The 27,389-nt window shown below is 41.2% G+C and overlaps 1 protein-coding gene across 1 annotated transcript in view; it reads right to left on the bottom strand.

The window, feature by feature from the left end:
- The window catches only part of LCP1 (lymphocyte cytosolic protein 1), a 49,431-nt gene continuing 22,042 nt past the window's right edge, over positions 1–27,389 (bottom strand). Inside the window, exons 5-16 of the mRNA XM_010951393.3 lie at positions 26,774–26,906; positions 24,311–24,392; positions 22,228–22,393; positions 20,531–20,673; positions 17,712–17,807; positions 15,627–15,822; positions 13,343–13,421; positions 12,630–12,744; positions 11,592–11,725; positions 6,571–6,694; positions 3,736–3,860; positions 1–1,784 (exon numbers count right to left, since the gene is read on the bottom strand). Of these exons, the coding sequence (XP_010949695.1) occupies positions 1,652–1,784; positions 3,736–3,860; positions 6,571–6,694; positions 11,592–11,725; positions 12,630–12,744; positions 13,343–13,421; positions 15,627–15,822; positions 17,712–17,807; positions 20,531–20,673; positions 22,228–22,393; positions 24,311–24,392; positions 26,774–26,906 (1,526 nt within the window). The 3' untranslated portion in view covers positions 1–1,651. The remainder of the gene's footprint in view (positions 1,785–3,735; positions 3,861–6,570; positions 6,695–11,591; positions 11,726–12,629; positions 12,745–13,342; positions 13,422–15,626; positions 15,823–17,711; positions 17,808–20,530; positions 20,674–22,227; positions 22,394–24,310; positions 24,393–26,773; positions 26,907–27,389) is intronic.

Genomic DNA, 27,389 nt, shown 5'->3' with positions numbered 1-27,389 from the left:
TCCAACAGAGGGAGGATTTTATTTGGAGAGGTCTTGAACATTAATTCACCTTCATTTACCCTTAAGGCAGTAACATTCTTCCTGGAGGCAGATGGGGGAGGATCATCGGAGGCTACATTAAATGCAGATTAAGACAAAGCCAACCACTTTGCATTCAGATGCAGCAGAGACACAGGGGATGGGCCCAAAGAAACCACGCACTGGCTTCCTGAGCCCACTACCAGGGAATAGATCCAGCGTGAGGCATTTCAATTGCTTTGGAAAATGGCCAAGTTCCATTACATAGCACCCCTAAAGAGGATACCTCAGTGATGAGCCCTTTCACCACGAGAGAGGGGGGTCGGGTTGTGGGTGCCCAATGCTCTGCTGCAATTTAGCCTTTGGTAGGTTTTCAAGGAAATTGTTTAATCTCTCAGAAGTGCTCAAATTCACACTGTTCCTTTGCTTTTGTTTTGGAATTCTTTAAACATCCAGTAAATTAGCTCTTTGTTAAGCAACTCAGCCAGCTAAGTCTGTGTGTATATAAGTGTGTGTTGGAGGGAGGGGAGTGGGGGCACCGTTTGTTGGCACGTATTGCCCCTGGGAGCTTGGGGGTATCAAAAAAGTAAACACTGATACTATGTCCTGGAAGCAATCAGATACAGGAGGATTTAAATGCAAATGAAGTCAGAGCAGGATGGTTCCCAGGCACCAGAGATTTAGCCATCCCACCATAACTAGACGTAATAGCAGGGCTAAATATCTGGAGAGGCAGCACCAAAGGGCAGATGCTCTATTATGGCTCCACACTGCCCCCCAGTGGCTTTCTGCTCAATGACACCCTCCTTGGATCTAACTTTCCGCGGAGAGAGTTAAAAATCTATCTGAAGGCACAGTATGCAGGATGTTAGATCTAGTCTGAGCCCAGATCCTAGGGCTAAAAACAGAGGGCTTCCTATTGGCTGAACAAACAAAATCTGATGACATTTGGGACCCTCGTCCTGAGAAAAGGCTCTGATGACGAGTCTTCTGCAGGTTACCAGAGACTCTTGGGACCCCAACAGCCCGACTGATTTGTCAGATGAGCCAAGTGGCCCAGGAAGGAGGCTGGTCAGCAGAGCGGGGCCGTGAAGAAGGCATAGCTCTGAGAGGGCGGAGAGCCAAGCCACAGGCAGATAGAGTGTAGGGGAAGGGCGACGCGAAGGAGGCTGCAACAGATCAAACGCTGGCCTCCAGAAGCCGGTTTTAGGACTGGTTTGACGATTCTCCCCTCCTGGTTCTCACCTTGAACAAGAAGGCAGCCACATTAAGCTGGCTGGAAAGATTATGTTAAAATTAACAACACTGCGGCTTCTCTACTTGACTCCAATGGCAAAAGTGGGAAGGGTGCCTCGATAATAAGTTCTTTTTTTCCTCTAGATATTCAAAGAAGCAATCAATTCAATGATTAGAAAAAATTTGTAAGAGACTGGATCTTTTGCAAAGAATAAAGCATTTTCTGTTAAATACACGAAGGCTACTTGGCTGCACAGATATACCCCTTTTGGAATCTCGTATCATGTCACCAACTTGAAATCTTTGGAAATGCTTGACGGGTCCCTGCGTTTCCGGGGAGCACCCAGGGCTGAGCAGTCAAAAACGCGCATGCGCCTCCAGCCCCGCCCGCTGGGTCTTACACCCTCTTCATTCCTCTCCCCATGAGGCAAGCAAACACTGTCATGACCATCTTGGGGTTCACTTCAACCAGATCTTCTGGAAGGGCATACACTCTTGCTCCAATTTTTCGGGCCATGGAGATGGCATACCTAAAAGAGAAAAGAGGAAGAATGAGGGGACCCCTCAGGATCAGTTACAGTCGTTCTATATACGCCATCTCTGTGCTATACACTCCAAACCATAGACTACACATAGAGCTCACTCCTCGCGTGGCGGGAGCAGATCACAGGCTCCCTCCCACGTGTGTGGGCCGATCTGGGTTCGACAAAGCTCCTGACTCCATCAGACCTGCGGTCCGGCCTCCTGCTAATTACCAAATTTATTATTTGTCCTCAGAGAGTTTCCTAACTCCCTCCCCTTTTGATGCCGACACCATGCTTATTCTCTTGGGCTGTCCAGTGGCAGAAAAAGTCATAGAACTGAACAAGAACGTGTGCGAGGGAAAGTCTGCAGACTATGTTTCAACTGTAAGAACATTTGTACAAGGAAGAGGAAAGGGGACGTCTGTCTGTAATACCTCAACCTTATACATCAATTCTTTCACTCCTTGTTCCTTTCTAATCCTCGCCTACATGTATGTGTATTTATTTATGTTACTGTAACAGTAGAATAACCGAGTTTTACATGACACATTTTTCACATAAGATTATCATAGCTGCATTGGAATATTTTTGCTCTGTTTATGGTTAGATGAAGATAATTTTTATTAGTTGTAATCTATTTTCAAATGAGCCCCCGCTGTTACCTGGCAGTTCTTTTACTCGCTTCATTTATTATCTGGTAATGGTTACTACAGAGCTTCTCCAATCCACCCGAGTCCCACCCCTCCCTCTGCTCTCCTAAAATACCTTTACTCTTACTCTGGCCATCAATTAAATTAAGAGCATCAGGCAGGAGTAGTTCCCCATTCTTTCTCCTTGTCCATCTCTCAATCACTTCTTCTATATTAATTATTAATAAAATAAAATTTATTTTCCATTAAAAATATAGAGGAAAAATTGTTCAAAAGTTAGAAACTAGAGCTTAAAAAACAAAAACCAACCATGCTTAATCTTGCCACCACAGCCACTTTTTAGCGTTTTATATAATTCCTTGTACTCATTTTTCTAAATAATTTTGTATCTTTTGCCCTTTCAAGCTAGTGCTTAGCAACCTGGGCTCTGGAGTCAGACTTTGAATCTCAGCTGAACAACTTAAGATTTGTTAATCCTCAAGCAAGTTCCTTAAACCTATCACATCCCCCTTGAACATTTAGGCTCAAGGTCTTTTTGTTCTGTTGTTTTTTAAAAAAATGTCTGGGTCTTCATCTATGTCCTTCCTTCCGCTGCAATATTTGTCCTACCTCTCTCACCTGTTGGGCTCCTCCTTACTGGTCCTTTCGATCCACGCCAGCTTAGATGCTACATAGCAGGGCTTCAGTTCCCTTTCCATCCCCTCCGGAGCACCCGGAATCCTCCTTCCACACTATCCATCACACTCTTCTGTAACTGCTGTCTAATTACTTATCTTCTCTCCACTAGATTGTGCATCCGCATACCAGGAACCCACATCCCCCACTGTTCCAAACTGGGAACAGAGAGAAGGGCGCTGCTGGGGTTACGTGCAAATGGCAGCTGCTCTCAAGCTGGTGAAGACTCTGGTCTTGGGCCCCACCTCTGCCCACGCACATCCACGGATACTCACAAACAGGGGGGTTTATATTTGTGGCCACTGTGGACTTTATTTAGGAAGTCTCCCAAAGGTTATGATTAGGAAATTGGTTTTCTGAAACTAGAGAATTGCCTATCAATCGAAAGAGTCAATTGTTTTCCATTTCAATTGTTTTTAGTTGTTTTTTGTCTTGTGCCTGTGAACACTTGGGGCCTTAACCTGCTATTGCATGGTATGGAAAATAATGATGGTGGGAACGCATAAGTCATGAGAAGAAAAAGCATCAACAGTGAAACTAAAATGTCTGCACAAAGGCGCAGGCACTAGACCTCACAGCTGCCCAGCGGCCAGTTGGTTCTCCCCCCCCGGACCTCAGGTTTAGTTACATACTTTGCATTGTTGAGTTTCTCTTCATCGTTCAGGTTTTCTGTCTTCAGAAGGTCATAGTTAATGGAACCTGGCTGGATGGCGTCGATGAGATCCAGAACAGGCAGACTTGTGCTAATCTTTGGATCCTGCACAGAGAGAAAGCATGGGTTTCATCAATATGCCTCCAAGTTACTTCTATTTGGCTCAAGGGTCATGGGTGGTTCTTTCCTCTTAAAGATGAAACATATACATCCTGTCTGGGAAATGCCACATGTGTGTGGCACATGGTGGTTCCAACCCACTGTCGTTTCTGTAGGGACATCCGTAGCCTCCCGGTGGCTCACTAAGCAGAGGAAACCCATTGTCTGCCAACAGACAGAGGGCCATTCTCAAATAGTGAATGGAAGTTTGCACAACTAGAGGAAAACAGAGGGGCTAAAGTATGTTTTATTTAACTACTGGTTATTGGTAGAGGAAGGGATGATTTGAAAAAAAAAAAAATCAGAAAGGAAAGACTAAAGATATTAAGAGGAATCTTGCTTCATTTGAGAGAGGAACATCCCAGGGGTAACGGGCAGGGACAGTGACGAGGTCTCAGTTGGACAGGAGATTTCAGTAAATGGTCCTCTCCTAGGGACCTCAGGGAAAGAAAAGAGTCTGGGAGACAGTGACAGCAATTATATTAGATGCAACGACAGTAACTAATATTTGTTTGTATCTCACGGTGTGCTCAGCACTTTCTATAGATTATCTCACTTCTTGCCATAGCCTTGGATGGAGGCAGCTAATCTTAATTTACAGCGAACAAAGGGAGCTTCTGAGGTCAAATGACTTGCTGATAAGTGGTGGGGCTGGGATTTGAACCAGCTATTCTGACTTAAAATCCTGGGCTCTTTCTTTGGCACTTTGTAAGCGGTTTGATGGGCACACCCAGAGCTGTGAATGCTTCTAAGGTGAGAACGCACAAAACTCTGCACCATCTTTTCTCTCTCCCCAGGGACCTGTGAGTACAGACATGGAGAGGCAACTGCGTGTCACCGTCTGAGCAGTCAGGTCCAAACACCTCACACCTTGAGGGTCCATATCAGAACCAATTCTAAGCAAGAAGCAAGACATAGGACCCCTGCTAGAGGCAAGGTCTTTGCAGTGGTCCTCTGTAGACACAGAATAACATACTTTTAAAAAGTTTGTTTATGTATTTATTTATTTATGTATTTATTTATGTATGTATGTATTTATTTATTTATAATGGAGATCCTGGGGATAGAACCTGAGCTTCTATCTCCACAGAATTTTTTGGTGAAGAAGCACAGGGGAAGCCACACGGAAAGACACGAGTTTTGCCTTCATTCTTACTTTCTTCCCGCAGTCTCGCTGGGCTGACGGGCAGAGAAACGGCCAGCAGCTGGCCACGTTCATAGGTGAGGGACAAGGGCTGTTTCCACTGTGGTTGATCAGGAGTGGGCTGTGTTTATTTTTTAAGGGTTTCACTGAAAAGCAGTGTGGGGCTAATTTGACATTTTCCTTTTGTGGTCCTTTTTACCTGATCAGTTCTGTAATGACTCAGTGAGAAGACAGAAGAAAATAAGCCCAGAGCATCACAAGGAACAATAAAACCTGTCAAACATTTCCATGAATCCTTACAGGACCATCCCAGAAGCTTCAGGGTAACGCAGTGGGCAGCATCACTGCCAAGGGACAGCTGTTTCACAGAGAGATGCACCCGTGGGGCTGTTTAACCGGTCACTGCGTGGCCATGGTCACGTGACCCATCGATACATTCTGCTCTATAGCCTCACCTCGCAGCTAAAAGGTGTTTTCCCCTCTCAGATGGGTCACCACCTGCAGTTACCCGCTGTAACCTCAGGAGTCACCTGAGCTCCAGTTCCCTGACTGTAAAAATGGGGAAGTGGTGAAGCTGTCTTCACTGCATCTGTGACGATGAAATGAGGAGCCCCCAGGACAAACAAGGGGCCCCTGGTACCCAGAGCGCGATCCAGCCTGAGTGCCTTTCCCCACCGCCTTTCCAAATCCCGCTCTCTTTATGGAAGAACTTGCTCACATCTGTCCGGCCTCCACTCCCACCTCTCCTCAGCTCCCCAGATGCAAGGGATGCTAAGTGGAGGGGGTACCGAGCTGGCTGTTTCGTGTGCTGAGCTCACCAGCCTAGAGACAGCCCTTCTGCCCTTTCTGGGAGGGGAGAGATTTCCACTTTTTTCTTGATTTTGAAGCAGAGGACTGATATCATGATGAACTGCCTCATCGACCCTGTTAACATAACGGAAGGGGCCCCTCCCCCGAGTCTTGACCTTTAAACCAGAAAAATGTAGTTGAGATGCAACACAGACATTCTAATATGGACCAAGGGTGCAGGGCCCTTGAGGAAGGATCCAACTAATGTATAAAACATGAGCTGAGAAATGTAATAAAATATAATGCTGTGATTAATAAAAAGGGGATTTGGATACAAGTAAACAACTGCTTTTTCTCAAAAAAAACACCGCATGGGAGCTCTTTAAGCATTTTACATTTCACCTTCATTATGTTAATAATCTGAATCATGGAGCTGTACACATTTAAAAAATATTATGTTTCTTACTCCTTCGGAAGAACGATGCCTAAAATCACATATAAAATGGGTTTTTTAAATTGGTTATTATGGGAGAAAATGACAAGAAATTCATCAACGAACTGACCTAGGAACATCAAAACAATGCTTGGGTCATTCAAGCAAAATCAAAATGGGAGGGGAGCCTCAGAGACCTCTCCCTGGAGGTCGCCCTTGAAACCAGAGTGAACACAGTGAAGATGAGCACGAAGCTCTGGTGGCCGTGAGCAGCAGACAGAGCATGTTACCTTGAAACTAGAGATGGATGAACTTTTCTCCGCTTCCTTCAGTGTCTCATTCACCCAGTTGACAATAATGTCATCGTTGACCTTCTGCCCGCCTCCAATGTCTTCAAGAATATTCAGTGTGTACCTGAGCGAAATCAGGAATGATTTCTCTTTTGTAAGTAAGTTCATTTGTGTCTTTTTCTTTTTTTAATACAAAACAGAAACAAACAGACATAGAAAACAAGCTTATGGTTACCAGGGGAAAAAGGAGGTGGGGAGGGATAAACTGGGAGTTCCGGATTTGCAGATACTAATTACTATACACAAAATAGGTAAGTAACAAGTTTCTACTGTGTAGCACAGGGAACTGTATTCAATATCTTGCAGTAATCTATAATGAAAAAGAATATGAAAAGGAATATATGTATGTATATGTATGACTGAAACATTATGCTGTGAACCAGAAATTGACACAACACTGTAAGCTGACTGTACTTCAATAAAAATAAAAAGAATGATTTCTGGAGAAGAGTTGCTAAATAATTCTTTATCACAGAGAGTTGCCAGCATAGAAAAGTTCTTTTTTTCCCCTGGGTCTGTCACAGAAGATGGCCTGGACAACATTACATTTGAGGATAAAAAGAATATATAACAATATTAGTTCCTTTTAGAGTAACAAAATGTAAATTTATGGTGAGAGAGAGATGCAGAGGGAATAGCACTGTCATTGTCAGATGAGAAAGCAGAAGACAAGAGAAGGAAAGAGAACGGAGCCAAGGATTTGAAGCAGTGATGCTTTTCTTAAAGGAACCATTACCATCAAGGCACAATTCAATGTTAGAAAAGCCCAAAGGGGTCCTCTGCCACCTTAAGGGAGATGCGGGGGGGGGGTGTTAAATGGAATCAGACGCCTGCTTGTGAGGACATCAGAACAACAAAGGGAGGAAGGGTTAGTATCGGTTGGAGACTTCATTCTAGACAGTCCACTGGGCACCAAGTGCAAATTCGAAATTTAAAAGATCAATTTGGCTTGTGTCTACCTAGGATTTTCCTTGTGAGATAATCACTCCCTATCATCAAACACGTTTGGGGGGAACTGTGCTATTAAACGGAATCTTCCAGGTAAGATCTGGATGTTGCTGGTGTTTGCGCACCGCGCTGGGCTGAAAGGCCCTCTGTCAAAACACAACGGCCCCTGCAGCCAGGGCCTCACCCAGCAGTGGAGGACGGGTCGGGTGTGCGGCTGGAGGGGCCGTGATTACAACTTACATGCCTTCCTGGCACCGGACACTTGTTTTATTCATTTAACATGTGACTCAGAGGGACAAGCCTCGTTCTGTTTTTCCAGGACCTGTCCCAACTTTACTGCCCACAGCCCGCTTGATTTGGGGAGCAGCCTCTCTTTTGCCTGCCTCTGACTCTTGGTTCATTCTTGGTAACATATCACTGCCAGCAGCCTTCTTGCCTCAGGCTTTTGTCTACAAATTTACACACGCAACATGCCAGCTTTCCATTCTGAGAACGATTTCCAGGCTACTGAAGGGGAAAGGGAGGTTTCAGCTTCCATTTGTACTTAGGGGGAAACAATGACGTGCCATTTATTGTCCAGATAAATGACCAAATTAGCACATCTGTGCAATCTAATGAAATAAATTCCAGCTAGAACTGGCTCTAAATTGATTAGATCTGTTACTGTGTGGCACAGAGAGAAAAAAAATTCCTTTCTGGTGGTATTTACATAATTATCAGTCATTTCATTGCCGTCAATAGTAACGTATTTCTCCGTCCATTTTCTCATAAGCACAGTTCTTGTAAACACTCACGAGCAATATGACTTATTAACCAGCTGGAGACACAGCAACAAACTGGACTTTATCATATACATACCAGCCTTAAACAATGACATTGGGTTGCATTTTTAGAAAACTTCCAAAACAAAAATCATATTACAAGGTGATTTTCAGATATTATGAAATGTGAAATAGAATAGAGTTGTCCTGAGTTATTTTTTAATCACAAAAATAGAAAATATCAAAGATTATTTCAGCTCCAAACCCATGATTGATTTATCTGCTGCAACTAAAGACTTTTGCTTTTTTTTTTTTTAAAGCAATCAGTACCCAAAGTCAATCTGTTAAGAATTAAAAGCATGTGTGAAAGAAAATAGAGACTAGCTCAGAAATCATTTCCGAAAATATACTGGTGAGAATGTCCATTAGGAACTTTCAGTGATGTTCTAGATACATGCAATAAATAGAAGCTAGAGGTAAAGTTTCTTTAGCGCTAGAGTTTTCTGTGCCAGAGAAGCCTTATGACGTCTGCCTTCAGTCATTACAGAGATCCCAGTTTAGAAAGGGGGAGTGGAGCACCATACTTGATAAAGCAAATGTAAATCAGGTAGTTAAGTTGGTTATGATCACTTCTGATTATCCTTCCTTACCTGGAGACACTAACGTAATTACTCCAAGGACCATTATAAATATTAGGATCTGCAGACAGTGGCTTGGGAATAAAGCTCAAGTGCTTAGGGACAAGACAAATCCTGTCTCTGCTATTACCTTGTTAGACATAATGTAATGTGACATATGGTTTCCAGGGCTTCCTTCCAGGTAGGAAAATGAATGCAGTCACACTAACATGGGTTCTAATTAAGGAATGGAGGACTTCTGCCTGCCTCATGCTTTCGTATGCAACATGGCTTATTTTTCTCACCATTTATTTTCTATCTGTATACTTTGTTATATTCTACCGTTGTTTAAATAATACAGCCACATAGCTCTCATGTTAATCAAATTTTTATTTGGCTCTAAAAGATATCTAAAGTTCTCTGTTAAAGAACTAGCAGGAAATTCTGCTACTTGTCATGATGCAGTAACAGAGACCAGATTACTCATTGCCTTAAACACGTAAAACACAATGAAAAAATATGAAACAATGCTGTTCAGCCACTGGACAACAGGAAGTGTAAAACAGTGGTCCCCAAGAGAAGGAAAACAATTGTGGTGAGCCCTGACTGTCCCAGCATGTTGCATGGAGAGGGTCCAGGCTGCAGTGGAGGGAGAGGGTCCAGGCTGCAGTGGCGGGAGAGAGAACTCAGACAGAGCATGGCCATCCTCCTGAGTGGAGGAGACAGGGCTGAGAACTAAAGGAAGCCAGGGCACCAAGAATTTGAGTGGCAGAACAGCAGGGAGCAGACTGCTGCCTGGAGAGGACCAGTCACCTAGAAAGAAAGCTCTAGAGATCTTCAGAGGGTTGGTGGCAAGTCTTTAGCTGAGTACTACTCAGTGCACGCATGTGCGGGAACTACTGGAGGCTGGGAAAAGAACTTTCAGAATGAATGGACAGGATAATTCTTGGAGCTCACACAGGCTGGAATAAATTGGGTTCCCACCAGTCAGAATGGAAAAATCTCATGAGACATGGAACATTCAGTAAAATACTCAGAAGAGCGGATCTCAGTATTGAGAGATAAAATTAGCTCAAGACTAATTAAGCTTTTAAGCAAGCCTCGAAAGGATCAAACCGTGTTTAAGTAACTGCATCCCAAGACAAAATTCAGGAACGTTTAAAGGGTTACAGAAATATCCAGCACACTGTAAGATAAAACTCACAATGCCTCACATACAATGAAAAATTAGTAGACATGCAAAGAAGCAGGAGAATGTGACCCATAATGAGGGGAAAAATCAGTTAACAGAAACAGACCTAGAACTAACAGTTATTGTAATTGTATTGTATATATTCAAAAAGGTTAACGAGATATGGGAGATGTCAGACCTAAATCAAATTTCTATACATGAAAACTATAATGTCTGAGATAAAAAAACATATACACTGAATGGGGTTAACAGTAGACGTTGCAGAAGAAGAGAGTGGTGAATTTAAGACAGGGCAATAGCAATCTCAAATGAAACAGAGAGAGGGAAACGCAAAGGAAAAAGATGATTTGAGCATCAGTGAACTCTGGGCTAACTTCAATGACCAAATATATGTGTACCTGGAGTTCCCAAATAACTAGGGTGGGTGGGTACAGGAGTCATATTGGAAGAAATAAAAGCCCCAAATTTCCCAAATTTGATGAAAACTATAAACCCACAGATTCAAGAAGCTCAACAAACCTCAAGCTCAAGAAAAACCAAAGTATATCATAATCAAATTGCTTAAAATCAGTGATTAAGAGAAAATCTTAAAAGATGCCAGAGGAAAAAAGATGTATTATATACGGAGGGACAAAGATAAGAATGACAACAGAGCAACTAAACCTCAATTTAAAAAAAAAAAGGAATGACAACAGATTTCTCATTGGAAACAATGGAAGCCAGAAGTCAATGAACATGATCTTCAAAATACTGATAGAAAAAACTATCAGCGTAGAATTCTACACTCAGAGAAAATATCTTGCAAACGTGAAAACGAAATAAAGACGTTTTCAGACACGAAGGTGAAATAATTCCTCACCCATGATCTGCACTATTAGAAATACTTCTAGTAGAAGGCAAATCATATTAGGTGGAAATCTGTATCTACACTATACAAAGAAGGACACCTGAAATGACAAATATGTAGGCAAATAGGGCATATTTCTCTCCTTAGTTTGAAAGTCCTGTTGAAAGATAAGTGACTATATTTACACAAATCAGTTAAAAGGATGGAAAAAAGATATGTCATGCTAAACTAATCAATAAGCTGGAGTGGCTTTATTAATACCAGGAAAGGGAGGTTTCAGAGAAAATGGTATTACCAGGCATAAAGAGGGTCACTCTGCATTGAAAAAGGGTGTTTCATTGAGAGGACATACTCTAAAACACTGATGACCCTAATAACAGACTTTCAAAGCACCTGAAACAAAACTGATTGAACTGAAAGGAGAAAGAAAAACAAAAAAGCAAAACAGGACACCCCCACAACAGTCCTTTGGTTTTAAGTTTAGCTTAAAATATAGTTTTATTGGATTAAATCACATCCCTGAAATTTGCTAGTATTTTATTTTGCTAGATAATATAACCCATTCAATAAAATACCATTGCCCTGAGTTGCATTACCTTCTCATCAACTGCCAAATCAGGGCCAGTGTTAGGGTGCGGTTTCCTTCATTGAGATCTTGCCCACCGATGCCAACCAGGGAAAACTTAGCTTGATTCTTCCCCAGTTCCACAGCATAGTTACAGTTCTCAAGCTGTTAATGAGCAGGGAGGAAAACAATGAATGTCATCATCTCTATGATGAGAAATACCAGAGAAAGTAAGATAATAAAATAAAGCCACAAAAGGAAATAACTTAAGGGCAGATCGAATGACCTCTCAAGTCTCTCCTGGGTCTGCAATTCTGGATTCTAAACTAGTCAAATAATTTTCCGCCTTTTCTTCAATAGAACCCCTCACTTCCACTAACAAAAATATTCATAGTGTACTTCAAGTGCAGAACCCAAATGAATGACTGTTATAAACATTTTCATGGCTATATCACACTATGTAACTGGAGGGCTATAGTTGGTAACCTGTCTATAATATTCCTAAAATGGTTAAATTCAAAGAGATTGAAATGGCAAATCTGGATTCTTCATCCTGTACGCACACAGTAGACTGAGATGTGGGACAGGTATTCCTGTGGCTACTATGCCTAGATCACTAGGTTACAGAGACAAGAAATGCAGGGGAAGGTTTGCCTCAACCCCATGACTGCTTTTACAAAACAACATGTCCTCATTGCGTTGAGAGTAGACATATGATTTGTACAAGTCAAACTGTTAGTACCCGGCTTCAATTCTTTAGAAAATTAGAATGAGGATCTTGCTGAGAGAAAAGCAACCCTGTAGCTCTGCTTGCTCTAATTACCTTAATTAGAATTTTTACATCATAACATTTAAAGACATCCAACATGGAATTATAAATAAGTAATCAACTGAAATAATGAACCCACTTTAATCAAACCATTCAGATTCCTGATTGCTGTACTATAATTGAATCCCTGGATAAACATTTCTTATCTAAGTTTGGCCTCCTGATAAAGTATTCACAAGGCGCTCTTGCAGGCTCGAGGCTTCACCTGCCTACTAGAAGGTCAGAAGAGTCGTTGTTTACCTTCTTCATATTACCCCCCAGTTTGGGGTATGGCGGTTTGTTTACTCTGTTCCAATCAACAGGGACTTTAATCTTTTCATAGAGCTGGAAGATGACCAGGGCATCTGACAAGTCACTGAACAAAAACAAACACAAGAGAATTCTCAGATCCCCAGCATTTATGAAGGGCCTGCAGTGGGCTGGGCACTTCCTTACACCTTAGCTCAAGGCACATTCACGGGAACTTGGTGACATCAGTAGCTCTATCTTCAGAGGTGAAGAAACTCTGACTCAGTTTCAGAGAAGGGGAGGAAACTTACTGGAGGTCTCCCCCGTGTGAGGGTGGGGGTGGGGTGCCTATGTCCCTTCAACAGAAACATGCTGCCTCCGGGAAAAGAAATGTGATCTAACAAATGGCACAGGAGACACAACCATGAACTTAACATTGACTGTCTGGCCTGCATGTGAGCAGATCCTGGGTTTACAACGTGTATCAATTAGTCCTTTTGCTGCTGGGGTATGATTTTGTACTAAGCACACAGCAAAGCTGACGGATGGAAGTGAGTTCCTCAGATGAAGATTCAACATCAGTCTCTCAGCTTGGCATTTCCCCCTGCTCATCCAGGTGCACACATTTTGTGAAGAGCATTGCACAGGGGGTGGTATTTGAAATCTTGGGGATCTTTCCACATCGTGGTATCTCACATTAAGGAAGAGTCACCCAATATTCTTACCTGTACAAATGATTGACTCGAGGGTTAACACCCAAGGAATTCATCCAGTTCCTAAATGTCCGCTCTTCTCTTGTCTCACCTAAATGAATGAAGACCGGTTATCTTCCAGGCACCTAGAAACACTCCTTTTTTTCATGATCAAAATTTAATGAAAGAGGCTGTAATAAACACTGAAAATAGAATGAAAAAATATATAAACTCTAATTGATTTGGATGAGGGTTTCTATTCTCTTTGTTTTTTGGGGGGGTAATTAGGTTTATTTATTAAATTTTTAATGGAGGTACTGGGGATTGAACCCAGGACCTATGCATGCTAAGCACGCACTCTACCACTGACCTATACCCTCCTCCTCACCCAAGAGTTGCTACTCTGTGTTAATTTTTTTCCATTTCAATTCAACAAGTGTTTCTATGACATCTGTTAGTAGCATGCAAGAGCCCGTGTGGGGAAACTGTTACGAGTTGGCCCTTAAAGGCTTACATTCCTTCTGGAAAAAACAAGACTTTCAGGCATCAAAGAGGGATCATGCAAGCTAGAGGACTAGCATACGAGGTAGATATATTTGCTACTTGAGTTGAAATGAAGGAGAGACTTGTAGGGGCTAAATTCAGAGGGAGTGGAATTTGAGCTTTATCTTGTAGGGCTAGTAAAATCTGGAGAGGAGAGAGGAGAGGATCTGGGCGGATAAACAGGAAATGGCAGTAGGAGACAGTGTAAATGTGAACACAAAGGGAGCGACAGGCAAGGTCTGTATTAAAACCATTAGGGACTGATTTTTCAGGGGTCTGTGTTGTACAGTTCACAGAGATAAGGCTTCTAGTGGCTGGAACCATAATCAGGGATCTCTGAATGCCAGGTAGCAGATTTTTGGTTGATATATTAGACAATGACAGTCATTATGGGTTCTTTATTTATTACTATAATAAATTCTTGAGCAAGGCAGAGAGATATAATGAAAGCAGTACTGTGATGTGCCTGGCAGCAGTGTGCAGAGTTACTGACAGGCAATATGCATTTAAATTAAACACACCGAGGGGACAGCGTTTGACACTGGCACATGGGCACATTCAAGTGCTTGATGGATGGAGGACCAGGCCCCTCAGACCTATTGAAATGGTTGGTGTATGATTTAATAAGAGTCCAGAAGAGCAGAAAGGAAAAAATAACAATCTCAAAGTCATTCTGTAGGAAGAATTATTAGTACTTGCTGATTCAATAGATTTAGGGGCAAAGGAGAGGAAGATATCAAAGTGGAACCCAGGGTTTTGGTGACTGAAGGGGAAAAAAGGTGGTATGATGAAAGGAAATGGAGAATTTCTATAGGAGGGTGGATGGGATGGGGGTGGGGCAGGTGGAAAGGCAGTGGGGGAGGAGAAATGATCATTCTGTGTTGTACATGCTGAATTTCAAGTGACAGTGCCTTCAAGTAGGAGTGTTCTAGAGGCAGCTGGAAATGGCTGATTAGAGAGCTTGATATATATATTTGGTAGCCAACAGAATGCATGGACCCCCTGACCACAATTTATCAAATGATACAAATGCAGCAATGTTGGAACACGGATTGATTTTGCATTTCCAGCTAAAGCTGAAGAAAAGGATCAACCAATACTGGATTTCCCTTCTTTCGTGATACTCATTTATTACTACTTTGGTATTGATTTTTCTGTCTCAGTGTTGGGACTAATTCATGACGAAAAAAAGAAAAGTAAACATCTCTGGCACTTCTTTCTGTTAGAACTTGACTAAAAGTGTGTGATTTTTGTCCAGTCTTAGGGCATTAACCCCCAAAATATAACTGTCATGGATTTTGCGCCAGAAATATTATTTTGTGGTCCTTATTACCGAAGTCAAACAAGCAAAACAAAAATCTCAGTAAGTACCTCTTAGCGTAAGTTAAATATCATTTTTAGATGATGAGTGGCTGCAATTTCTTGCCTCTAGGAATTAACATTTAGTCCATTAAGTACATAAATTAGGTTTTTGGAGCTCAGGATTTATTTCATCCGATAATTGAATACATTGTCTTCCCTAAAACATTTAATTCTGGTAATGGATGGAGCCTATGTATAATGAATGTGATATAATGGTATTTGATTATTCTTGCTTGGCTGTAATTGACTTGATTAATCTATTTATTCTTTGTTATGTTCCAGAGAATTGATGACCAGTTTGCAAATCTTCCATGTGAGGGGCTTATATTTGCTTAGGAGGTGATTTTGAATGGTCCCTGAATTAGAATTGTGAATGTTTTTCTGAACACTTAAGCAACTGGTCTCCAGTTACCTTCAAGAGCCCCCCAGTCGATGTCCTGGTTCTCTGGTTTGTGCAGGGCAGGGTATCTGTTAAAGAGGTTGGCAATGAAAGCCAAGTTCAACTTGGGGTTCCCTCGGACGACATCTGTGGCTGTGACAAACTGTCGGCAGCCCAGCCTCTCCGCCTGCTGCAACATGCATTCTGCCCTCTGGATGTCATCCTTCTCCTGCAATGAGAAAGGACAGACGTCTCAAGGCTGGGTCAAGGCTCTCCAGGCACAAAGTAGGCACTGATAACATGAGAAAGAGATGGGAATCTTACTGAAACCCTTAGTATTTAACCTCAGACATACACTTAGTCACAGCAAATTATTACCTGCATTTGCCTGAACCAAAATCAGAAAGTCACAGTAAAAGGAATGGTAAAAGTTAAGTAATCGAGTCCTCCCATCTCTCTACAGAACAGAACCATTTCAGGTGAATGGTTGTTTGTCTTGTTTTCAAAGAGATTTAGTAGATTTTACAATTTTATCATTTAAGTTGATCTTTATTTTCAACCATCAGGTTTCCTTTTTCTTATCTTGCATAGACCTCACGAAAAATGTTTATTTATTAAGTAATAAATTACATTCCTGGGGGTTGGGGGTGTAGCTCGGTGGTAGAGCGCATGTTTAGCATGCACAAGGTCCTGGGTTCAATCCCCAGTACCTCTGTTTAAAAAAAATTACATTCCTATTTTCAGTGCAAAGATATTTCTATCTGCCAGAAAGAACTTCTGATTAGCTTAACCACCTTTCCTACCCTGACTTGCTATACTTGCAACTCAGACAAAATAAACATGATCAGTAAGTTAAGCTACATAGTGTCATTGATAAATATATAATATCAATTTAGCTTTTGCAGACTTTAGACTGGGGATCACTCAGTTAACAGATTAAAAGTCTATTCAAATAGTTCTGGAGAATCTCCAGGCATTTGTAAGCAGACTCTTATTAGAAGACTAAAGTTTTGTTGAAATATATTATTCCACTGCCCTTAACAGTCTTAAAAGTCTATGAAATCACCAATTTTCAGAAAACAGAAGTTATTAAAACTGGAATTATTTCTTACTATAGGTTATACATTATACATTTCACAAGCTTTACCTCTTATTCAGGAATGAGTTAACTTTAATACCAACTCATTGGATTTAACCCTAATGATATTAAATGAGGTGCAAGAATGAATAAGGCAACTTCTGTAGATCAACACTGAGGTGTTGGCAAAACTGAAGTTATAATTGTGCCCATTGTTTTTATTAAGTCCTCACCAGACACCAGTAAGAATTCAGATGACCCTGTCCAGTCATTTTCTCCCATGACCCTCAATGGTGGTATGAGGCAGGGCTGTGGTGCGTGAATTCTGGAGCCATCCTTGGCTTAAATCCTTGCCATGCCACGTACTGGCTTTGTGGCCAGGAGGTGATTATTAGCTTCACTAACCATCAGTTTTCTCAACTATAAGACAGAGTTATTAACACATACTTCAGTGACATTTGCAAGGATTAGAGGCTGTGTAAGCAACGTGCCCAGCATATATACTTGGCGCATAGCAAGAACTCAGCTATGGGGTTTCTTCTGATTATTATTAATAGAGGAAAGAACCCCAGCTTCCGATCACATAACTTCCAATAATCTGTCATGTGATCTTGGACATATTAAAGAACCTCCCCAAGTCTCAGTTTTTTTCACCACAATAGTGGGAGTTTACCTATTTGTATTAATACCCCACCTATTTCCAGAAACAATATTCAGGTACCAAAAAATGGAAAAAATCATCCTTCTTGGTGTCACAGAGCCCATTAAACGATGGGACTTACGCAGAAGCGCCTCCGATGGTTTACGGCATTTAACTAGCGTTAGTTTCTTTCTTTCCTTAATGTTTATTTCCCGATTCCACTTTCCACAATTACCCCACCCCCACCCCCAAAACTGTTAACAGTTTTTCACAACTGAGCAGGGCTCTAAGCAGAGATGTGCACTCAGGGAACATGGAGTCAGGATCACCAGGGCCATGGCAACCGCCAAGGCAGCGGAAGCACCGCGTTCTCCTAACACGGCTCGGGGCGTGGCCTTACCCTTAGTCCTGACATGTCAATAACAACAGCAGGGACGCCTTCTTCATCCCCTTTAGGAGCCACCTGTTCAAGCAGGTGGTAATAAGCTTTGGAGTCCTGTGAGAAATGAAGAAATTACAATTTCAAAATGGCACAGCTAATTACATACTTAGCACAACAATAATTTCCCCCAAGCAAACACATTTCATTTCTTATTCAACTCTCATTCAAGAATGCAACTTAATTAACAAAGCTGGAAATATTCACTAATTGGAATTTTCTATTTGTCTCTTTACGTATTATAAATATACTTTTAAAATTATATTTCTTTTTAAAAGGAGTATAACAGTTTGTTTTTTTTTTAAAGGACATACATAAAAGGCAACCCAAAGAAAGAAATACTATTCTGTTGTCCTTAGGGGAGAAAAATAATTTATTTACATGTATTAAATTGTATACAGGAAAATATATATACCTTTATATTGCTGTAGAAGTCAGTCAGCTAAGGTTTAATTTAAAAAAAAAAAAAGTGACAGAAAAAGGAAGCAGAAGTTTAAAGCAGAGTTTAAAAGTACATTTACATGGACAATCAGCAAAAGAAAAAGATTTTAAAGACAGAAAATTGAAGCATTCACAAGCAGTCTTTATGTAAAAGGAGAAATGTTAAGTGCATTTAATGTTTATTGAGAAGCTAGAAAAAGTGGCTAAATTTACTTATTGCAGAGTGGATATAGATATTGAATTCTCCTGTTTTCTTAGATTCTGGAAATAAGCTTTTTGACAAAAAATTCTCTGAACCATAGTCTTCAAATTGTGTTTATTCTCACTCAATGAAATCATAAAGATTTTCAGGTAATTTATTTAAATCATTTAAAGACTGAAAAATCAGCTGTTGCTCTGTTTGTTTTTTAAAACTGGGTGGGGCCTGAGGGGAGCAGAGGTAGCTCATGACTTTAGAAAGATGAGAACAGAGCACACCAGCTGTGGATGCTACACCCAGGAAACTGATTTTCATCTCTTTGCTCTACCTCCCCCATCTCTTTCTTTTCACTGTAGCTATTTTGAAGTCAGTGAAAGTTCTGTGCAGGTGTTAGGCATGAATAAAATCTGTCCACTGCACATTACCTCTGTTCAGCTTTGCTAAGAGTCCTCTCATTTCACCTGACCCTAAGAAATTTTTCTCACTCACTCTAGGATGGGAGCTATGCCCACCTTCGCTGACTTTGAATCATTTAAGGGCACCTCCCAAAGCTGCTGTACGCTCAGATTTACAGGTCACAGCACCAACCTTGGATGAGATGCAGCTGCTCCCTGAAAACAGGCACAACCACTGCATAAGTGCTCAGCTGGCCAGCTCCTATCTCATTAAGCCCAAAATGGTAATGCTTCTAAAGAACACAGCCTTTCAGTGAGAGGAAATCAGGTCCATTTAGGGCTCCAATCAAACATCTTAATTTTGTCTGCAAAGTTTGAGAATTTTGGATGAAATAATTGCAGAGCCTAACTGTTGAGCATCAGAGGAGATAATACTGTCCAGCTCACATTACATTCCAGTTTGGCTTGTGGTGCTAGAGGAACGTTCATAACCAATGCAAGTTGCACAGTAAGAAAAAATGATTTCGGCATTATTAGCTTATGTCTCAAGGAATGGGGGACTTTCCATTTAGAAGTTTCACTCTCACTGGCACTGGGCCTGGCAGACCTTGAGTTCTAAACACCATTGAGTCCACAGCAGGGGGAAGCTGTCACTCAAAGAATTACAAGCCTGGATTGACTCTTAGTGAGTCACGTGGCCTTTCCTCTGACTATTGCTTTTCGCAGAAAATGTCTTTAACTTTTGAGAAAGTGGAGACAAATGTTTTTTCTCACGTTGCATACCTGCAACTCATACCACTGGGGACAGACGTTTCTCCCTAATCCTTAAGCTCTATCTCTGTCCATCTGCCATCAATGCCAACAAGCTGTTCCTTTCACCTTGACATGGAACTCTGCACAGACTTGAAAACCACGGTGCCTGCTTCCCTCAGCCCTTCCCCTTTTGGATCTCTGTGGTAGGACTGATTGTGTCTTCCACATTTTCTGGGGTTAATTCTCATGGCAGAGAGTTTCCAGAATCATTATCTTTTAAAAACCACCCTGGTTTCTACAAACAAAAAGCTTTCAAGAAATTCACGAGTCATTTTAGAGAAGCAGTATGGTGGTCCAGTAATGCGGACCATGGAGGTCAACTGCTCGATTTGAGTCCTGACCCCATTCCCCAGCTATGTGAACTTGAACAAGTTACTTAAATTCTGTTTACCTCTGCAAAATGAGAAAGCAATAATCACTATCTCAAAGATCTGTTGTGAGTATTAAATGAGTCAATCATGTATAAAGCAGTTACAACAGTGCTTGGCATGCGGTACACACTGTTTGCTATGATTAGTATAATTAGAAGAGTAATCCTAGCTTAATTTTTTTTTAAAGGAATCCTCACCTGATGCTTCCATTGATAAAATCAGAATGACAGACAATCCTACTCAGACTCGCTTTACCTGAAAATCAGTCTCATCTCTTGCCCTTCCTCTGTCTCACCCTCATCCCTCTATGTCCTGATATCAAAACTCCAGGGACACCCTTCTGATGCTGTGCAGTCGCCAGGACCCTGGACAGATCTGCACGGGGCCCAGCACTGGAGATGCACATGGACCCTTGACAACAGCGAGGGCTCCAAACAGCACCGGCCAGTCTAACCCTAGAACTTCTGAAGAGACGAGGCCCATACCTCTGTCTTTTCTCCATTTATGCCCAAATCCCCTTCACTGTGGTGCTTAGCCACGTTCAAACGACACCCCTCCTACCTTGATGTCGGTGCTGAAGTTGTTGATTTTGTTGCAGCCTGCATTTTCCAGGTGGTAATTAGCCCACCGCAGCAGGAGCTCCTCGGGGGAGAGTTTCATCAAGTCCTCCAGGCTCTCCCCTTCTCTCAAAAGAGCAACCAGAGCTGAAGAAGCACAAAAACCAAAGAAAAATAAGTACAGGCACTATCTGAGGGGATTAGTTATAACAAACTGAACTCTGCCGAAAAGTCAAAGATAACAATGTTATCTCTCTGGGATAAAGGGACTTATAGCCTTTCCCATGGAACAAACACTTTATTATTATTCCCTAAAAAGAGATGCAAGGTATTGTGAGCTCATTTATTATCCCCATTTTTCAGGTGGAGAAGACAAGTCACTAATGAATGTCTGTGCCTTGACTAACAATACAGTGGCAGAGCCCAGAACATTCTGACTCAAGAGTCTTGGTTGGGTCTTTCAGACCATGTTTCATGATACGACAATATTTTACTTTTAAGAGATCAATTTCACAATAATGACAATGTCCCCTGGTCTATTCCCATAGGTGTTTTATATTTCAAGTGCTTACTTGCATAATTATAGCATCTCAAAAAGTGTAAGCAACTCTTTCCTCTATGTTTCTCAGATGAATAAATAATTTTGCTCAGCTGGAAGGTTTAAACTTAGCTGAGATCATTATTTGCAAATCAATATTCTCTCTTGTGGGTTCCAAGTTTCCAATTTGCTCTCTTCTTCTTCTTTATATTCTGTTTAATATATTGGTTTTAAAATGGTATCCCAGGATTCTTTCCTGGTTATTTTGATTAGGAGACATAAATAAAATGGATACAATAACTAAAGGTTAGAATTTGGCTACAGATTTCATATTAGTAAGATCCGTACAGGAAAAATGAAAAGTAACTGTGTTTCACATACTTATCAAGGTCTACTACTACTATCTAAAGGACTGGCTGTAATTTAAATGCTTAAGATGCTGACAGCAAATGGAATAAGATTGACAGCTACACTGCAAATATTAACTACTGTATATAAAATAGATAAACAAAAAGTTTCTTCTATAAAGCACTGGGAACTATATTTAATACTTTGTAATAATCTATAATGAAAAAGAATATATATATGTGTGACTGAAACATTATGTTGTTTCAGTCACACATATATAGTGTTTCAACAACACTAGAAATTGACACAACATTGTAAACTGACTATACTTCAATTAAAAAAAAAGAAAGACTGACAGCTACAACACTTAGCTGAGAACTCTGAAACCCTAAATGTAATTTCCTACCACCTTGGTAAGAAAGAGACCGAGTTTCTCCGAACCGGGTGCTGAAAATGAATTTGAATCGCTTTATAATACACAAGTTTAAAATAGCCTAATTTGTTCACATAGTGTCTAAAGGCAAAGTGAGCTCAGAAGAGCTATTGAGGTTGGAGTCCCAGACAGCTAGACTGAGCTATGGGTCCTAAACAAGTATTATTATTGGTCTGTGGTCTTAAAAAGCTTTTGCTCTGTCATTTTATAAAGTCTGCTCGGTGTGGACAGAATCAGTGCAATGAACACAAGGGACTGGATATAAGTACAGGTTCCAAAACTGAGGACTCTGAGCCTGACCTTCCTGACGTCCTCCTACCGCCCACACACATGAATTAGTAAAAAGCCGAGCCGTCAACGTCGTCTGAGGCTTTGCTCATACCTTCATTTCTGCTGAGTTCGATGTCGGCAAACAACCCAATCTTGATGACTTGCCACAACAGTCCCAGCACCAGGTAAGGCTTCCCCTCCTTTAGGTCCTCAGCCCCAATATTAACCACGTGGCACCCGATGGCTGAGGCTGAGTTCAGGGCCAGGTTCAAATTCTCCTGAAGGAGAAACAGGAGGCAAGTTTTGTTTTGGACTTTGCTGATGTCAGATGATCAGGACTGATTGGAGGCAGCAACAATGCTTTGCTTCTGGAAAGTTCATAGGTCTAGAGGCATTGCTATTCACTCGATTTTTAACACAGAAAAAAGACAGTGAGTGACACTTGGAAGAGAAAATCCGGTCACCCAGACACTGGGCTCATGCAGGGCCTGGTCAGTTAAGCCAGAACCTGGAGTTGGAGGCTCATTCTGGTCAGGATGAAAGTAATGAATCTGACTTTTCCACACTGTTCTGTGATGGAGTCTCCATACTCAGTATCTTTACCAGCCATTAGTAAAGGGGCACTTTTTTTTTTTTTTCTTAATGGAGGTACTGGGGATTGAACCCAGGACCTCATGCATGCTAAGCACGTGCTCTATCACTGAGCTATGTCCTTCCCCCAAAGGGACACTTTTGAGGGCAGTCATTGTCTTGTCACTGGCTATCATTAATCACACAATTGTTGATGTAAATCAAGTTCATAAAAGAGAGGAACAAAATAGCCCTTTGACTTTCAGATTGGATATTGAAGGAATGAAAAAACACAAACCAAATTCCTGGAAAAGACAGAGTGGTTTTTACTAGGACAATTTACTGGGTATCCATAACATCTAGGGACCTTGAGTTCACACACACACACATGCACACGCACGTACAGATTATATGTTCTTACAACTATTAATAATGTATGTAAGGTAACATATATGATTGGAATAGGGTCAATGAAATTTTCTGTCTAGCGTCTTTATAGAGTTGACCTTTGAACAACACGGGTTTGAACTGCTTGGATCCACTTACATGCAGGTTTTTTAAAATACTACAGTACTACATGAGCCACGGATGGTTGAATTTGAGGATGCAGAACCGTGGTGATGGAGGAACCAAGTATAGAGGGGCCAGACTATAAATTATATTTGGATTGTTGACTGAGTGGAGGGTTGACACCCCAAACCCCACTGTTCAAGGGGCAACTGTACCATTATTTTTGGGTCCACAAAGGAGGAGATATCAGAGTCAAAGATGTACAAAACCTGTTTTAATGATAAATTAAAAACAAAACAAAATACAGGCCACTAATGAACTGGGAAGGGGACTATCAGAAGAAAAGTGGGTTTTGCCTTAGCGTAGAGCTCAAATGACCAGTGAAAAAGATCATGTCTACTTACGGCTGAGATTAAAATTTCACATCAAGATGAAATTTATCATTAACTGCCCTCACACACACTTAATTGTGGTTCCCACCTTGGTTACGGCTGCCATTTTTTAAGAACTTAGGGTTGCTTAAATCCAAACAGGACAAAATATATTGTTCATGATTTAAGTAGTGAGACATGGTATCTGAGCAGGGAGATTACAGTGATGTTAAAACACTGGAACGTAGCACAGAAATGCAGCTTACTTACCATCAGTCACTGTTGCAGTTAATCAACAAATTGAAGGCATAAAAGCAAGTTACATTTATCACACTGGTGGCTGTAGCCAATACTGCTGTGAAGGCTGCCAGGGTACTTCCCGTTCTGTACCCCCCCACTTCTTAGAAAGGCTAATATTTTCAGATAAAATGCTGTGTATCTGGCATCAGCTCAAAGACAAATTACTAGGGAAAGTTTCAGTTAAAACTTTTTTAGCCAGTGTGATTTTTATTCGTGAGTGGCCCAAACAAAGGAAGACTGCCCCAATTACTAACACTCTCTAACCTTCCCCTCTCCGCTATATTAATAAAAGACAAAATAGAAGTTTGCCCCCTGTTCCCACTAGTCATGACAAATCACCAGCCCAAAGCCTGGGTTTTTGGGAGTAACGTCTGAGCGCCTGGAAAAGGCTGACTCAGCAGTGATGAGCACGGTCCTACCTTCAGGTCACACCGGAAGACGTACCTGGATGGTGAAAGGGGTGAGTTTCCTTTTGTTGATTGTTCTTTCGTCAATTGTATCCGGCACTGATAGGTTGATCATTTTACTGAAAGACAAAGAAAGCAGGCTTCTAAATGAAAGAGTCTAGTGACAATGAATTAAATTCTAGCAATGCCATAAGGAAACAAGACGGCCACATAATCTGTGCTACCCAGGGTTCAGGTATAAGATCAGTTGTGCAATTTTGACTGGATTCAAGCCATCTGTGGGAAAGGTCAGTGTTCCTTGAAGTCATGCCAATATACTGAGGCAAGAAATACGGATCTTACTTCATTCATTCACTTAAAAAGCTGGAAGATTATTCTGGTTCCCTTAGCACGTCAGGAAATTCTGGCTGGAGAACCAAAGCAGATTCTCCATGAGTCCTTTACTTCCGCAGTCTTGAAAATTGTCCCCACTATATGAAAGATTATTCTGTACTCTTTTGCGCTATTTATATAATGTCTAAATTGCTACTTGACACCTGGTCAAACTCTACTTCAACTAATTATATGATAAAATGTTTCATTTCCGCCTGTAGTCATTATAGTACCAGTACTTTAGGAACTTCTCCCACTTAAGTATCAACCTCCCACACTGACCAGACATCCAAAATAAGCAGTAATTATTTATGAAAAACTGATTTGACCCGGTTATCATTGGTTTAACATATAATGGGGCATTAAAAATAAATTTCCTTACAAACTACTATTATAAAATTGATAAACAACAAGGTCCTAATGTATAGCATAGGAAACTACGTTCAATATCTTGTAATGACCTATAATGAAAAAGAACATATATATGTACAACTGAATCATTAATGCTGTACACCAGAAACTAACACAACATTGTAAATCAAGTATTCTTCAATTTAAAAATAAATAAATAATTTTCCCTGGGTCACTTCCATCTTATTTAAAGAAAAGAAGTTAGGGGAAAAAAATCCAAAGGAAAAACAACAAAATCAAAGAATAGTAAACTTGAATTGACTATTTCTTTTTTTTAATAAGAGACATCAGCATTAACATTTTTTTCCCTAACAATCTTTAAGCAACTACCTTTTCTTTTGGTTGTTCTTTAAAGATTTATTTCCATAACTTTGTCATGTGTGTGTGTGTATCATATATTTAAATAAAAGGCACTTTACTGCAATTTAGGGAAAACAAACCCCTAAATCATTATTTGAAAAATATAAAACGATAGTGAACTAGAAGCTCTGGGAGATGGCAGTGGGGAGGGGTGGCTTAAAAAAAGTATAGGATAGCTCTGCCCTTGAAAGGCTTATAGTCAAATGACAGAGACCAAATGCACTGATACAAAAGTTACGTAACAGCTCAAAGCAGAACATTATAATGGCTCCCAAAGTATTATAAACAATATATGCTTTAAGAATTCAGTGGAGGGAGTGATCCCCCGGGGCTGGGCTAGACCGGAAATGGTAATGGATTTGTGTAGGAGGAGAGGATGTGGAAGGGAACTCTTAAAAAGGAAAATAAAAGTCAAAGCCAGAGTTGCAAGTTGTAAGCAGGGGTGTGTGGGGGAGAGTGAGGCCAGCTGCTGACACGTCCGGTCATTCACACGCCCCTTCACTAGCACCTGGCCGGGTACTTGAGTCCTGGGGGTCTTGGGAAGTAAAACTGGAAAGAGATTGAGGGAAGACCAGGGGGTGTGTTGGGTGTCGACTGGAAGAGTCAGGACTTGATCTGAGAGGCTAGGTTTTAAATGTCTCTTTTAAGCAGTGGGACTTTCTAAAAATGAAATCTCTTGGTGAACTCTAATAAATAAAATACCCAAAGTGAATTCTGCAGAGTAGAGGAGAGGGGGCTCAAAGTCTTGACCACACACCCTTCCCTCCAACTCCAGAGCCCACCCGAGATGGGGCATTTCAAGCTTCCTCACTCACACCGCTTCTTACAGTGACAGAGAGGCTGCCAAAGACAGCACCCTGAGAGACCAACCGTGCTGAGAGGCCAGTGCTCCCGCAGAGAGAATACACCCCTCCTTCTCCAGGTGCCCTTAGCATCTGTGCACCACCCAGTGGTCCCCGTGCTTAAGGACTTGCACTGCCCTGTTTCAGTCATCGTGCTGCTATGACCCATTCAACTCCATCTACTCTCATGGCGGGCCAGGCTCAGATGAAGCAAAATGACATGTATTCCAAAACAATTGCTTTGGACCTCGTGTTACTACGTCTCTGTGTTCACGCTTGTCTCTGTGCTGCATATCCCTCTCCTCCACCCACGTGGTAACAGTCTTACATTTCTCATTATGAGTTGCTTTCGAAACCAGTTTGCTCTCCTTGACCTGCCACGTGAAAGTCCAGAAAAGCATTTCAGATCTGGCTCAGCACCAAAGGAAGTGGGCCCAGGATAAATACAGAGAGTTGTGGATATTCCAGATATGTTTAGGGAAACCTCTGGAAGCCAAGAAGGTAGTGTTATTTACCAAAGGACAATGCCATCTCCAACAGCGCTGAAGAGATCATTGGTGTTTGGATTCATGGGGATGACGTGCCGGCAATCAGGGTCATTTTCCAGGGCTTTGTTTATCCAGTTGACAAAGGCATACTTCTCTTCCTCTGTAAGTAAATGAGGCAGACGACTTATTCGCAAAGTGAAAATCTGATACAAACAAAACCACACACATGGATCTTAGATTCTCATGCCCAGGAGAGACATTGTGAGGCTAATCTTGGTCTGTTAGCCTATCATCTCACATTTACTGACATTTAAAAATCTCAAAGGACTTGGCAAATAGGCACAGAATCTCTGTTCACTCCAAGTCATAAAACATACATATAGCAAGCAGATTTAGAAGCTACGTACATGAAAATATATTTAGAAGCAAATATATACAGATCTTATTTTCTATATGTAAATATGTACATAATTAAAATTTTAAATTAATATTTATGTACACTTTATGTATGTGGCGTAATGCTTACAGGATAAAACTCAGGGTTCTGCCTTTAGCCCTGCTGATTTAGATGTGGGATGATCACAGATGATCTTTGCAACGTCTGAGCTTCTTTATGCAATTACAGGTATCCCCCGCCTTTTGA

Source organism: Camelus bactrianus, chromosome 14 (assembly GCF_048773025.1).
Source record: "Camelus bactrianus isolate YW-2024 breed Bactrian camel chromosome 14, ASM4877302v1, whole genome shotgun sequence".
NCBI lineage: Eukaryota > Metazoa > Chordata > Mammalia > Artiodactyla > Camelidae > Camelus > Camelus bactrianus.
This window is presented reverse-complemented; position numbering and strand designations above follow the sequence as displayed.